This window comes from Callospermophilus lateralis, chromosome 16 (genome assembly GCF_048772815.1).
Source record: "Callospermophilus lateralis isolate mCalLat2 chromosome 16, mCalLat2.hap1, whole genome shotgun sequence".
Taxonomy (NCBI): Eukaryota; Metazoa; Chordata; class Mammalia; order Rodentia; family Sciuridae; genus Callospermophilus; species Callospermophilus lateralis.
In genome coordinates this window covers 23,892,088-23,908,654 of record NC_135320.1, presented here as the reverse complement: position 1 = coordinate 23,908,654, position 16,567 = coordinate 23,892,088, and the positions used below count along the sequence as shown (strand labels likewise).

At 33.8% G+C, this 16,567-nt stretch overlaps 1 protein-coding gene across 1 annotated transcript in view; it reads left to right on the top strand.

Moving 5' to 3' along the window:
* Positions 1-16,354, top strand: part of Mcmdc2 (minichromosome maintenance domain containing 2) — a 33,312-nt gene extending 16,958 nt beyond the window's left edge. The window contains exons 9-14 of the mRNA XM_076836210.1: positions 472-677; positions 2,404-2,570; positions 3,248-3,427; positions 6,550-6,692; positions 10,353-10,462; positions 16,188-16,354. Of these exons, the coding sequence (XP_076692325.1) occupies positions 472-677; positions 2,404-2,570; positions 3,248-3,427; positions 6,550-6,692; positions 10,353-10,462; positions 16,188-16,354 (973 nt within the window). The remainder of the gene's footprint in view (positions 1-471; positions 678-2,403; positions 2,571-3,247; positions 3,428-6,549; positions 6,693-10,352; positions 10,463-16,187) is intronic.
* The last annotated feature ends 213 nt before the right edge of the window (positions 16,355-16,567 follow it).

Sequence of the window (16,567 nt, the reverse complement as noted above, 5' to 3'; positions counted from 1 at the left end):
TCTGACTCCTTTTCCTCAGGAAAAAATAATAATACTCACTTTTTTATATATTTATTTTTTAGTTGTAGTTGGACACAACACCTTTATTTCACTTTTTTTTTTTTTTTTTTGTATGTGGTGCTGAGGATTGAACCCAGGGTCCAGCACGTACGAGGCGAGTGCTCTACCACTGAGCTACCACCCTAGCCCATAATACTCACTTATTATTATTATAAAATAATACTTACGTGTGTCCTAAAGACAAGATTTTAGTACTTATCACATTGTATGTTAGTTTTTTTATGTCTCTTCTAGAGTGGGCTGTGCAAGTTGGGGACCAAGTTTCATGTTCTTATACCTAGCCCCTAGCTAGTATACACAGGTATATTAGATGCTAAATCAAATTCAATTTAATTGTGTATCTGTTAATACTTTATGACTTCTGAAAATAAAATATTAAATAGTAGTAATGAATAAATTCTTTTTCTCTAGGCTTTTGAATTTTAGCATAAACCTTTTTCCCCATGGTATATGCCATCCAGTCTCTACTGAAATTTTTCCTACTCTATCCAGAAATAAATATGGAACTGGAGCAGTTAGCATTCAAGCTGGCAGTGCTTTGTTAGCTAAAGATGGTATCTGCTTTATAGGAGACTTGTCTTCACACAAAAAAGATAAACTTGAACAACTTCAATCAGGTAAACAATGTTTTTATCAAATTACTTTTCACTTTTTACTTGATAGAATTACACTTTTAGCAACTGATAAATTATATTAAATGTCATTTCTCATTTCAGTTTTATAAATAAAAACAGAGAAACTTAATATGTAAATGCAATGTTTTAGCCTTTGCTTTGAGTTGTTCTAACATGTGAGATTACTTCGTATTGGGCCAGAGTTTTTTCTTCTTCTTGTCTTATTGCGTTAACTAAGACTTCCAGGATAATGTTGAAAAGCATTGTTCCTGATTTTAGTGGGAAAGCTTCAAGTTTCCCACCATTAAGTATGATGTTAGCTGAACAATTTTTGTGATGTTTTATTAAGCTGAGAAAGTTCCCTTCTATTTCTAGTTTCCTGAAATTTCTTATTATAAATGAGTGTTGGATTTTGTTAAATGATTTTTCTACATATATTAATCTGATCATGTGGTTTTTCTTCTTTGACCTGTTGATGTGATAACTAACATTAATTGATTTCGAACACTGAACGAGTCTTGCATACATGGGATAAACCCACTTGGTTGTGGTCTCTATTTCTTTTTATATATTGTTGAGTTTGACTGCTACTTTGTTAAGAATTTTTGCATCTATGTTCATGAGAGATATTGATCTGTAGTTTTGTTTTCTTATGCTTTCTTTTCTGGTTTTGGTATTTGGGTAATGCTGGTTGGGCCAGGTTTACAAAGATGGGCAACAACGTTGTTGAGGATGTGGAGTATCTGAATTGGTGGGAGTGTCAAATGGTACCACCATTTTTTAAAATTTTAATTAGGTATGTATGGCCATTTTGAAAACTCCTCCAGCCAGCAGTTTCTATAGAATTAAATATACATTTATCCTATGACCTACGAGAAAAGTAAATATGGTCACAAGACTATTATCATGAATAAAAAGAAAATTAATTAAAAAATATATTTGGGAAGTAGGATTCTAAGAATAGCATTGAATTTAGATTAATTATAAATGGTGAAAGAAGGATAGAAAGGACAATAGGCTGTTTCCACAATTTATTGTTCAAGTTTTAAGTGTATGGATGGTATGCCACCAATTATGAATGATGAACATAGAGACATAGGGAGCAGAGGACAGTGATGGCTTGGGTTTTAACATTACTGAATTTGAAGTATGTTTTCTCCCACTCATTGTACTCATTTTGTCTTTTCCTCTCATACTCCTACATGGATGGTCCACTTGCTATCATTTTTTGCCACATAAAAGGACATCACTTAATTTTAACTTCCTTTACAAGTCCACTCTTTTTAAAAATATTTTTAAATTGTTGATGGACCTTTATTTTATCTATTTGTATGTGGTACTGAGCATTGAACCCAGTGCCTCACACATGCTAGGCAAGCGCTCTACCACTGAGCCACAACCCTAGCCCTGTAGTGCACTCTTTATGACCAATCTTCTAGACCTCTGCCTAGTCCACCCAGATGCCCAATCACAATTTCAGCCACATGCTTTGGACTAGAAGTTCTCATCAAGTCATGGGAAACATTAACATTTAACCTTTTCTTGTCGTATTCTTTTTTATGGCAGGTGCTCTAATTTAGTAATATTTTGCAAAACAATCAAATTTAGTTATCTTCACCATCTGAATTTTAGACAGTAAAATTTTATATAATGATATTTGGTATTAATTTGTATAGATATAGACCAAAATGAACTTAAGTAACAAATGGATAATGTCTTTTGAACTTAGTTCTGGAGAGCAGAAGCATTACAGTATACATCCCAGGAAAGAAGTTTGGGGATGATATTGATCAACAAATGACTTTTCCAGTTCAGTGCAGCTTTTGGTCTTTTGTTGATATGGATTCATCTTCAAGGAGAAATACACAGAAAAATAACACTCTAATTGGTCAGATGGTAAGGTATACACTTAATTGTTAGAATGTCATTCAGGGAATTTTGTTGCAGATTTTAATATATCATATTTCTTCTTTTTTTTTTTATTGTGGTGCTGGGGATTGAACCTAGGGCCTTATGCATGCAAGGCAAGCACTCTACAAACTAAGCTATATCCCCAGCCCTTGATATATCTTCTTAATGTTTTGTTATTAACCCATTTTTATATCAGGTTTTACAAACAATAATAACCCAATTGTTTAAATTTTCATTTTTATTTTTTATTTTTTTATTTTTATTTTTATTTTTTTGTGTGTGTGTGTGTGTTGTGCTGGGAATTAAGCCCAGGGGCTCATGTATGCCAGACTAGTGCTCTACAATGGAGTACATCCCCATCCCTGATTTTAGGATTTTTTTAGTCATGCAAATCAGATGTCTTCTTAGTAGAAATTTGAATCAGTAACTGGAAAGTCTTTAATAATGTGTAAGATAATACTCAATGAAGAGCTTTATTTAAAAAAATAAAACTCTTTACAAGTTCCCAATATTTACATATTGCTTTAAATTGTAATTGATAAAATATTTGACATTTTGAACAATAAATTATATATAATAATCAATTTATAATTAATTATTTCCAAATTGTGAAAATTCTGTAGCTTACTGTCTGCCTGTTGTTACCTTTTGGTTTGATGTAGGATTGCAGCTTGATTCCAGCTAACCTTGTAGAGACATTCGGATTACTGATTAACTGCAATGAATCATCTCCTTGCCACCCACATTTTCCTACTGTGCAACATACTTTAAAGAAAGCTATTGATCCTGAAGGGCTATTTTATTTTGCTTCTAAACAGTTCACAACTGAAGATTTTGAAAAGGTAAAGGTAGATACAGTGGTTATCCAGAATGCACGTATTAACGTTTCCAACTTTAATAGAAGTCTCTTTGAGCATTCTTCATGTAGGATTCTTTTATTCCAAGTGCTTCCAGATTTTAAACACTTTAAGGCCATTTATAGAAATCATTTAGGATTATGATTAGATAAACAACTATGTAAGGAAATAGATATTAAAATATTGAGTTTAAGCTGGGCACAGGACATGTGCCTGTAATCCTTGTTACTCAGGAAGTTGAGGCAGGAGGACTGCAAGGTCAAGGCCAACCTGGGAAAATAGCAAAACTCCATCTTTAAAAAACAAAACAAAACAACAACAACAAAAAACACCCCAAATGTCTAAACTGTGGAAATTATTCTTTGAACCACTGTCCAAAATCACTAGGGCTTTGAAAAAAAAAAAAAAAAAAAAACAGCCTTTCTACAGAAAATAAATAGCCTTTCTACAGAAAAAAAAAAATTATATATATATATATATATATATATATATACATAAATTACTTATATTTATTATACTTATATATATAAATATATATATTTACACACTTTTTTTGACATTTTACAGACCATTCAAAGGGATTTCCCTCATATGAATATTTTCAGAATTCTTACTTTCAGTAATATGTAGTATGACTCACTAGCCCATAATGTCCTAACATTATGAAAACATTTGTGGAATATTCAGAAAACTCAGGAGCAAATGATATAAATTTAGTAATCATTGTCATAGTTATTAAAGGCTTACAGATATCTATAACTTTTAACTGTTCAGAAATCTATTTATAGTAAAATATCTGCGGAGCACAGGTGATATTTGGCAGTGGAAACCTGGCTATTAAATTTTTTTTTCTTCATACCTGTCTTCCTTATAAGCGTATTGCCTGGGTAAAAGGCTAAAAGGCAAGGTGAACTTTAAAATGGATTAAAAACATTATTTGTTCACATAGACTAGAATAGAAAATGAATAATATTTATGATATAGTAAGGGTTTTTTTTTTTTTTCTTAGTACATAAGAATAGTTAGTTTCTAGGAATTGGGGCACTAGATATAGACCCAGAGAAATTTTTGCTTATTTTTTCCTGCAAAGTGACAAAACAAAAAACTATGGATTTATTAGTCAGATATGTAATGAATACTTCACATATATTAGCCTATTTCTGTTCTTTTATATTCGCATAGAAATATAGAACTTTTTAAAAATTATTATTTAATTGACATAAAAACAAGATACATGAAACAATTAAGGAACAACGCAAGCTAAGGTGAGTGGTGCCAACTATAAGTATTTTGGAATTCAGAAATGAAAATATCAATGTAGAATGCAAGAGCTGGGAAAACTTCATGGAGGAGGCAGGACTTTAGTTGGGCCTTAAGAAAAAGTAAAATTTAAATGGCAGTAAGGATGTATATTTTAAACAAGAATCACAGTAGGTGCAAAGACACAGAAGTTGAAATAAGTATGTATGGAAACTATGAGAAGATCAGCTTGACTAGTGTAAAAACTGAATTATGGATTCACAGGGATTTGGCAATTTACAGTAATCCAAGAAGCTCTCAGACAGAAGTTTAGTTGATTTGTCAGACTGTAACAAACAGTTTAGATGTTACTAGACAAATAAAATGGTGAAAATAGTTTGTTTGCAAGACAAATCTGTCTACCACACAAATCAGAGTGGGTCTGTTGCAGTCTGGGCTCTCCTGAAGGCAGCCTGCATGTTGAGAAGGCGGAGTTTAATGTGCCAATGCGTTTTAGGGAGTTCTATCAATACCTGAGGAAGGGATGAAGCCAGATTAAGCAGAGGGAGGAGTCAAGCTGCCATACAGGCCCAATGTTAGCTTCTGCTGGCCTATAAGGAGCTCTGGAGCTAAGGTGACCAATCAGAGTTGTTTAGCTTTGGACAAACAGAGAGGAGCTTCATAATGCCTTCCTTACTTCTGTGTCAACCAGTTATATCATGTGACCTGTCCTAAGGCAATCCCTGAAGGAGATGTCAGCTAGAAGCTATTACCGACAGCATTTCCAGTAGCTAGAGCAAGATATCCCCTAAGGGTCGATATAAGTGGTATATCATCATGCCATTATGGGATAAAACTTAGGGATATTGATGTTATTAATTAATTAATCAGTTGTATTATTATACAGTTATGAAGGCCTGGAGAGAATTGTGGTGCAAGGAGAATAAGGACAGGACACATCCATACAGGTTATTTCCAATCCAGGATATAGCTATATACTTTTTTTAAGAGGTTATATTTTAAAATGCAAATATTATAGTTAATAGCAACCTTATTATAGTTATTTTTTTTTCCCTTTAGTTCTTGAATTGAAAAAGTAGAAAACAACTAGTATAGTGAAAAATCTGGAAATTATGCCATGAATAAGGACTTAATAAGGAACTGGGACTCAGAAATTTAAAAAAAAAGAAAGAAAGAAAGAAAGAAAAGAAAAACAGGGCTAGGATTATAGCTCAGTGGTAAAGAACCTGCCTCACATGTGTGAGACACTGGGTTCGAGCCTCAGCACCACATAAAAATAAATAAAATATTGTGTCCATCTACAACTAAAAAAACTATTTAAAAAAAAACTTAAGAGAAAACAGTGGCAATCTTTATATTAAAGAATTATTCTCTATCTAAATCTTCCTGAATCTCTAGGGCCCACCATCACAGCAGTTAATGTAGTACCTCCCTCACTTCAAATGTTCAGTTAAGTGTTCTTTAAAAGGAAGGAAGGGAAGTTAGAAAACTAAGTAGCTCTAGGGCCAGAAAAAGAAAGATATGTGGAAATAAACTGTCAAAGAAAACTATTCAAAAGAAAAATGAACTTCTGAGGGAGATGAGCCTTTCTCTCACTGAAAGACTAGTCAGTTATTCAAATACATTATACTTGCACCATGAGGGAGATTATTCTAGATAAACTTTAATATTTTTTTCAAGCATAAGACTGATTTAAAGTGCCTAGTGACTTTGAGATGGCCTCAGATATTTACTTAATTTTTTAAAATATGCAAACTTCAAAATATAAGATATCAATAAACTTTGGATTTTTGTTATAGATTCTATAATAAAACTTACATCTCTTAAATTTTTCACTTTTAATTTAGCTACTGGCTTTTGCAAAGAATTTGGATGTAGAATTCAGCTTGGAGGCAGAAAGAATGATTCATGGCTATTATCTAGCCAGTCGCAGAATCAGAACAGATTTTATATATGGATCAAAACTGTCAGCATCTGCATTAAAATATTTGTAGGTATTCAATTCAAGATTTTAAAGACAGTATTGACTTTTAAGTGGTGTATTTAACTTATGTTATCCATTTAATTTGTTTCTCTGTTTGATCGCTGATTGGTTGGTTTATAATATACCTTGTCCCAAAAGAATTTAAGAGGACTTAATAATTTATTTTTATTCATATGAACCTCTAATAATTCTTTTCACTAAGTTTATTTTACTAGGTCCCTTGTATGATAATGTGTCTGAGAAAAATATCAAATGATTGTTTTTTAAAATGTGGATATTTATAGTCTAAGTATTTTGTAGTAGGACCTAGAAGATTTCTTAAATATATTGTTCCTGTACTTTTAAATACTTTAATGGACTCATCTGTTACTGTTCCTTAAAATGTTAAAAAGTAATCTCTATTATAAAAGGAAGTACAGACATTATAAAGTCTAAAATGACAAGTATCCTAACTCTATCTATTCTTATAATCACTGTTATCCCAGAGATAGTCACTGTTGACAGTTTTTATGTTTTCTTCCAGAAATTATCCATTCAAATGTTAGTATATACATAATATATAATTTAAAAATGGTATGTAAAATATATTTTATTCAACTGTTATATTTTAAAATTAATGTGTTAAACAGGGTGCAGTGGCACTCTCCTGTAATCCCAGCAACTCAGGAGGCTGAGGCAGGAGGATCACAAGTTCAAAGCTAGCCTCAGCAACAGTGAGGTGCTAAACAACTCAGGGAGATCCTGTCTCTAAATAAAATGCAAAATAGGGCTGGGCATGTGATGGAATGCCCTGAGTTCAATCTCTGGGACCCCCGCCAAATTAATGTATTAAACATATATATAAGCTTATAAATATATACATCTATATTTTCATGTGGATAAATATGTTTTGCCCAAATAGAGTCAGGCATATACAGAATTACCTTATTCCATTTTAATAGTTACATCATTAAATGTAACTTAATTGTGATGTGTGGACATTGTGATATGCTTTTACCGTAATTTATATAGTCACCTATTATTAGAGAATTACTTCATTTGTTACAATATTAAAGTATAATCTCCAGCGTGGTACAGTGGTACAGGTATGTAATCCCAGCAGCTCCAGAGGCTGAGGCAGGAGGATTGAGAGTTCAAAGCCAGCCCCAGCAACAGTGAGGTGCTAAGCAACTCAGTGAGACCCTGTCTCTAAAGAAAATACAAAATAGGGCTGGGGATGTGGCTCAGTAGTCAAATGCCCCTGAGTTCAATTCCCAGTACACCTCCCCCCAACCCCCTACCCCCGCCAAAAAAAAAAAAAAAGTATTATCTCCAACAAATTATAAGATGGATCAGGAGTAAAATAATCCACTAAATGAAGGAATGAATGAATAAATAAATAAACTTGTTATTACTGTAGCATTAAATAAAATAGATGATGGGCTGAGATTGTGGCTCACTGGCAGAGTGCTTGCCTAGCAAACGTGAGGCAGTGTGTTCGATTCTCAGCACCACATTAAAATAAATAAATAAATAAATAAAATAAATAAAATAAAGGTATTGTGTCCATTTATAACTAAAAATATTTAATAAAAAAAAGATGAAAAACTGTCAGGAAAGATCAAGAAGAGGTCTATGATATGTTTAGTTAATTTGTTTCAGCTGTATCTTCAAACAGCTGAAAAATGCAAAAGATAAGCCTAGGTAGAAATCAACTCTCTGATGAACTTTTTTTTTTTTTTGGTACTGGGAATTGAACTTGGGGGCACTCAACCACTGAGCCACATCCCTAGCCCTATTTTGTATTTTTTTTTTTAGAGACAGGGTCTCACAGAGTTGCTTAGCACCTCACTGTTACTGAGGCTGGCTTTGAACTCGTGATCCTCCTGTCTCAGCCTCCTGAGCCACTGGGATTTACAGGCATGTGCCACTGAGCCTGGCTAAACATTTTTAAAATAACAACCAATTACAAAGTGCTTTCCATTTTATGAAGTAATATTTAAAATACTCAGATCAAATTGTATTGCTTTAAACTTCTAAAAGTCCTGTTTCCTCACAAGGAGGGTAGCCAGGATGGTGAAGGACTGAAAATTATGTCTCATGACTTACTATTTTTTTCATTATTTTCCTGACACTGGGGATCAAACCCCGCTCTACTACTGAGCTACAACCCCAACCCTTATGACATAGTAAAGGTACTAGGAATATATAACTTGGAAAAAAGAAAACATGGGGCAACTATAAAAGTTACATGAATATTTTTTAAATATTTTTTTAGTTGTTGATAGACCTTTTTTTTATTGGTTGCTCAAAACATTACAATGCTCTTGACATATCATATTTATTTATTTATTTAAAGAGAGAGAGAGAGTGTGTGTGTGTGTGTGTGTGAGAGAGAGAGAGAGAGAGAGAGTGTTTAATATTTATTTTTTAGTCCTTGGCAGACACAACATCCTTGTTTGTATGTGGTGCTGAGGATAGAACCCAGGCCGCACGCATGCCAGGCGAGCGCGCCACCCCTTGAGCCACATCCCCAGCCTCAACATATCATATTTAAAAAGAGTTTTATTTACATGTGGTGCTGAGAATCAAACCCAGAGCCTCACACATCCCAGGCAAGTGCACACTACTACTGAGCAACAGCCCCAACCCAGTTACATGAATATTTGAAGGGCCATCACATGTGAGAGGTATTATGCTTGTTCTATAGTTTAAAAAGATAGAATAAGAGACCAGTGAGTGACAATTGCAGTGAAACCAATTTCACTTTAGATGTATGTAAGCTTTGTAGGTTAGTTGCAAAACTTTCAAATGCCTTTACTTAGTATTCTTGTTTTATAGCTGAATTCTAAAACATTCTCATTAGTCAATTTATATAAAATCACATGGCTAGAAAATTCTAGAGAAACAGCATAGGTTTTCTGATTCTCAAATCCAGGAGTCATTCAGTTATATTACATCATCTAATGAAAGCTTAAGGGGGATCTTCCAGATAATAGAAGCTGGTTAAATTTTTAAAAATAGAGGAAAAGATTGCCTCATGAAACAGTAAATTCTAGAAGTTTAAGAAACTGGATAATGAGTAGTCCAGGATGTTTTAGAGAAAATTCACTTATCTGATAGGAATTTGAAATTTGAACTCAGAGATCCTTTCCACTTTTGAAACTGCAAGATTATACAAAGACATCAGATAGATGAAGAACTAGATGAAAACATTAAGGATGTGTCTTAAAGATATTTAGTTAGGTTTACTTTCCCAACTGCATATTTATCTGAACAGAACTTAAGTGGTAGTAGTTGGGTGGAATGATGAGGAGCAGCTAGGATAGAAACCAATTCTTTGATAGTAAGTGAGGATACTTGCTTGTCCTGGAATAGTCTATAAATAATAGTCTATTAAAATATTCTAAAAAGGTCTACAATTTTTAAAGTAAAAATATGTTGTTCTTGGGGCTGCGGATGTGGCTCAAGTAGTAGCCGAGCATGCGTGAGGCACTGGGTTTGATTCTCAGCAGCACATAAAAATAAAATAAAGGTATAAAAAAAGAAAGAACATAGTGTTAAAAAAAAAAGGATATGTTGTTCTTTCATCTGTGTGGTCATATTCTTATGTGTCTTGTTTATTTCTACCAAAATATATTTTTGTAATATCAACATATTTTTACTGGCATCAATTTTGTTTCTTAGAGTTTCCTTATCTGAAGCCCATGCACGACTGAATTTAAGGAATAAAGTGCTCAAAGAAGATGTACTAATTGCAGCTTTATTATTTGAAACATCTCTTACATTGAAATATGGTAATGTATTAAATTATTAATGATCTCTACAAATAATTTTATTTAAACTTCAATATTCTTCATTTATTAAATTGTTAAATATATTTTAAACATTATTTCCTTATTATGCATGAGTACGTCAATACTTGAACTTTGGTGCTGCTTAAAGAATTCTAGGGGGGAAGGAGTACTTATTAATACAAGACATGAAATGATTTAAGTTTATATTCCCTTTAAAATAACATGCAAACCAGATTTGGTGGCACATGCCTGTAATCCCAGCAACTTGGGAGGCAAGCCTGAGGCAAAAGGATCAAAAAGTTGGAGGCCAGCCTTTGAAATTTCGCCAGACCCTGTCTCAGAAATAAAAAAAAGAAAAAGGGCTAGGGCTGTACTTCAGTGGTAGTGTCCCTGGGTTCAATCCAGTACTGCAAAAATGAATTTTAAAAATAATAAATAAAATAAATAATAAGATAAATAAAACATGCAACATTTGCCAAGCAGTCCCCCACAGTGGAGTTAGGCACATAGCCAAAATAACCACCTTCTCTGAATTGGAAAATTTAATACTGACTACTGCACTTAATCATTTGAAATGAATGGCAACTACTATGTTTTTGCTCTTAAAATTACAAAAGAGCTCTTAAGGATGAGTAAAGTTATTCTCACAAAGTTTTTGTGAATTAGATATTAATAGTGATGAGAGATATAATGCTTCAAACCAGATTTTTGTTCTAGTCTTGGGACTTGAAAGTATTAATAGTAGTAGCTTTGCTGTGGATGTTTAGTGTTCAAATTTGCTTTAAATAGCTGGGCATGGGGGCAAGTCCTATAATCCCAGCAACTCAGGAGGCTGAGACAGGAAGATTTCAATCAAGTTCAAGACCAGCCTCAGCAACTTAGCAAGGCCCATATCAAAATAAAAAACAGGAAGGGCTGGGGATATAGTTCAGTGGTTAAGTACCCCTGAATACAATTCCTGATACCAAAATAAATAAACAAAAATTTACTTTACATTACATTTATATTGCATTAATTTCCAAATTAATTCCAAAGATCCATTAAAATGTTATAACCTGTTCTATAATTGTCTAAATCAAAATTCTTTTTTAAAAATATTTTTTAGACATTGACAGGCCTTTATTTTGTTCATGTATTCATATGCGGTACTCAGAATCGAACCTAGTGCCTCACACATGCTAGGCAAGTACTCTACCACTGAGACACAATCCCAGCTCCTAAATCAAGTATTTTTTTTAAATATTTATTTATTTATTTTTAGTTTTCGGCAGACACAACATCTTTGTTTGTATGTGGTGCTGAGGATCGAACCCGGGCCGCACACATGCCAGGCGAGCGCGCTACCGCTTGAGCCACATCCCCAGCCCTAAATCAAGTATTCTTTACCTGGGATCCATGGATGCTTGGAATCCTAGAGGCTTGCTGATCCTTAAGTTATATACAAATTTGGGTATGCGTGCCCTTTTCTAGGAAGAGATTTTAAGTTTTATTAAGTGTGCCTTAGAGATTCATGACTACCAGAAAGACTTGTCATTCTGAATTTGGTTTTATTAACCAAAAGATAGAAAAACTGGTTCCCAATCAATACTAAATAATAGGAAGGATATGTAAATATTTTTAATTTGCTTTATCTTTACATTCTTCTTTTAATCTCTATTTAAGACAATATTTCATCAAATCCAAGATACATTATTTTATCTATCATTAAGGGAAAAAATGCTGCAAACTTTATAATGATTTGCCATCAACTGTTACATCACATCTGTTTCAGTGATAAAACAAAAGTATGGTGGTGCATACCTGAAATGCCAGCAGCTTAGAAGGATGAGACAGGAGGATTTTGAGTTCATGAGGCCCGAAGCAATTTAGCAAGACCCTGTCTCAAAGTAAAATATAAAAAGGGCTGGGGATTTGGCTTAGTGGTTGAGTGCCCCTGGGTTCAATCCCTGGTACAAAAAGAAAACAATCAAAACAAAAAAGTAAGTCTGTGAATTTAAAAACGATGATTGAAAGGGCTGAAAATGTAGCTCAGTGATAGAGTGTTTGCCTAACATGTGCAAGACCCTGGGTTTAATCTTCAGTTCTTGGAAGAAAAAAAAACACTTAAAAACTAAGGTTTGAATAACTATGATTTTATAATATTAGAATTCCTGTAGTAGAATGACAGAATATTTTTACTTTGTGATTATTTTGTCAAGACTTCCATGAAGGGGCTGGAGTTATGACTCAGCGGTAGAGTGCTTGTCTAGCACACGTGAGGCCCTGGGTTCAATCCTCAGCACCACATAAAAATAAAATATTGTGTCCAACTACAACTAAAATAAAATATTTTTTAAAAACCCAGACTTCCATGAAGGGGCTGGGTTGGTGGCTCAGTGGTAGACCACTTGCCTAGCATGTGTGAGGCACTGGGTTTCATTCTTAGCACTTATGTAAGTAAGTAAAATCTTAGGTCTATTGACAACTAAAAAATTAAAAAAAAAAAAAAGAGATTTCCATAAAGCATTTGAAGGAATCAAAATTATGTGAAAAAAATTTTACTTTTGTTTTCATAATGACTTTCAGTTACACATATAATTTTAAATCTTAATGTTAAGAGATTATTAAATATTACTTTAAACACAGAGGAAAATGATTCCAAGGGATGATTTTCTTAGGTAGAATTGACATGAGAAGAATAGGCAGTCTTTATACAAAGCCACACTTGGGTTTCCTCGTGTGTTCCTAGTGTATGTTACCTTATTAAAATTAATTTACTCTTTTTACATTATTTGTATACTATAAAGTAAAACTATGATGGTATTTTAAGATGATAATTTAAGGATTGATATATTAAAATTAGTATGTTATGTGCTGTTATACTTTGTAATTATCATTATATGAATTCAATATTCATATTATTTTGTCCAGTCAGTACATCAATCAATTTTTGTCGTTGTTTTTTGTACCAAGGATTGAACTCAGGGGTACTTGACCACTGAACCACATCCCCAGCCCTATTTTATATTTTATTTAGAGACAGGGTCTCACTGAATTACTTTAGTGCCTTACTGTTGCCTCAGCTGGCTTTGAACTTGCACTTCTCCTGTGTCAGCCTCCCATGCCAATGGGATTACAGGCATGAGCCACCGTGCCTGGCAACAATTTTTTTTAAATATTTTTTTAGCTGTATAAAATATTTTTAGATGGACACAATATTTTATTTTATTTTTTTGTTTATTTTTATGTGGTGCTGGGGATAGAACCCAGGTACCTCACACATGCTAGGCAAGAGCTCTACCACTGAGCCACAACCCTTGCCCCTCAACTTGATTGACAACTAGGTAATAGGTCCCTGATATACAGTGGTGAAAAAATAGACAGTCTATACTCCATTGTAGTCTACAGCCTAGTGAGAGAACAGATATTAAAAAGCTAATATACTGGGATTGGGGCTGTAGCTCAGTGGCAGAGTTCTTGCCTAGCACGTGTGAGGCACTGAGTTTGATCCTCAGCACTGCATTAAAAAAATAAACAAAATAATGGCATACTGTCCATCTACAATTACAAAAAAAAATTATAAAAAATGTAAATATACTAATATATAATACAAATTGAGACGGGTTATGAGGAAAATATACAGGCTGTTATAAGCAAGAATAATAAAAGGGGGACTGGGGTTGTGGCTCTGTGGTAGAGCACTCACCTAGCAAATATGAGGCACTAGGTTCAATCCTCACCATCACATAAAAATAAACAAACAAAAAACAGAGATATTGTGTCCATCTACAACTAAAAAAAATTTTTTTTAAAAAATGATAAAAGGGAGGGGCTGGGGATGTGGCTCAAGTGGTAGCGTGCTCGCCTGGCATGCGTGCGGCCCGGTTTTGATCCTCAGCACCACATACAAACAAAAGATGTTGTGTCCGCCGAAAACTAAAAAAAAAATTAAAATTCTCTTTAAAAAAAAAAAGATAAAAGGGACTGATTTTGACTGGATTTTAGGGTGACATCTTTAAGGAGGTAATAGTTATTTAACTTGAAGGATGAGAAATCCAGATAGAGGGAAACTATATTGTGTAGGTACTTTTCAAGAAAATGAAAGAGGGCCAGGCTAGGGCTAATTACTGTAAAGCCTCACACACTTGTAGAAAATTGGGTTTCTATTCCAAGTATAACAGGAAGCAGAAACCTAATATGATCAATTATATATAAGTATCATTGTCTATAGTGGATCTAAAGAATGGACTGGAGGGGGTAAAGGGTGGAAAAAGATGTTAGGAAATTATTGTCATAGTCCAGGCAATTGATAATAGGAGCTTTGACTAGGTGGAAGTAGTAGAAATGGAAAGTATTGGGTTAGAGATACATTTTGGATGCAAAAAAACAATAGGTTTTGCTCATGAACTAGAGTTAGAGTTGGGTGCAGGAGTAGAGAGAGGGAAAGGGAGGAATTAAGGAAAATTCCTAAGTTTCTGCCTTGAGCAACCAGGTACCAAGACTGGGAATAAAAGAGATTGGGAGAAAAATCAAATTATAATAAGTTTGTGATATTCTACAGAGAAATCAATACACAAACTCGAATTTAGGACAGTTCTAACCTAGAAATATAATTTAGCAACCATCAGCATAGAAATGGTATTCAAAGCCAAGAAGTGGATGAAATCACCTTAGAGGGACTAAAGTGAATTCCAATATTCAGAAATGGGGTCGACGAAGGTGAACAAAGATAGAACCAGTAGCTAGAATGTAGGAAGAAAATGAAGTAGTGTTACAGAAGCCAAAAGAGGGCTTCCAAAGGGAACAGATTGGCCAATTGTATCATAGCCTACTAAGATTTGATAATCCAGAGGTTGGTGGGTGGCCATGATCAAAACTATTTAGAGAGCTGTTGAGTGGGAATAGATATGGAGATAGCACAGAGAACTTTGAGATGCTGACTATGAAGACAAGCAAAGAAACTGAGCATTAGCTGAAGAAGAATGTGGGGTCTGAAAAGGGATTATTATCTTTTTAATACATAAGGTATTAAATCATATGATATGCAGTAATACTACAAAAAGATGGCAATGCGAGGCTTGGTGTAAGACCATGCTGATCAACATAGCAAGACCCCATCCATGCATGATGGTGTACACCTGTAATTCCAGCAGCTTGGGAGGCTGAGGCAGAATCTTAAATTCAAAACCAGCTTTAGTAATTTAGTGAGACTGTAAGCAACCTAGTAAGATTGTGTCTCAAAAATTTTTTTAAAGGGGGAGAGGGTTGGGGATGACTCAGTGGCTAAGCACCCCTCAGTTCAACTCTGGTACCAAATAGGAAAAAAAAAAAAAAAAAGGATGTTGGGGGTAGGATGAAATTGAAGGAGTTAAATCCTTAAAAAATATGAGAGGGATCAGTCAGATCCAGAGCACATTAAGGAACTAGACTCATACAGGTCACTTGTTCAATTTGAAAAGAAAATAGATAATCAGGTAGGTTTGTAGATTTGGGGCTTCTGTTTATTCTCCAGTGCATCATATTGGTATTCAAAAAAATAATATTTCAATGATTAAAGTGCTTGCCTAGCATGTGAGAGGCACTGGGTTTGATTCTGAGCACCGAATATAAATAAATGAATAAAATTAAGGTTCATCAACATCTAAAAAATGTATTAAAAACTTTCATCATTTCAGTTGAAAATGAATTATTATTTAGCATTTTAAGGAATATTTCTCATTTATACTATATTTCCTTCTTCATTTAGGGGCCACTGTATTTTGTGTTGCTCCAAATGCAGTATTTCCCTTTGAACTGTACAATGAAGAGTACTTACAACAAAGGGATCTCTATCTGACTCAGTGCCAGAAACAGCTCCAACAGTTTATTGCCACATATGGACCTGGAACAGCTGTTTTCACTAACGATGAATAAGCAATTTGAGAAAAATTTCCTTTTGATTTCAACTTCAGCAATGGGAAAGTGTATTTGAGTAACTTTAAAGTAATGCTTCAGATAGTACTGTATACAGGAGTACATCAGAATGCCATTTAAAAAACAAATCATGGTCCCCACAAAAATCAACTGCTACTGGGATATACACTAATCCAAACTTCTAAAACAAATTACCAAAATTTCTAATTTTAG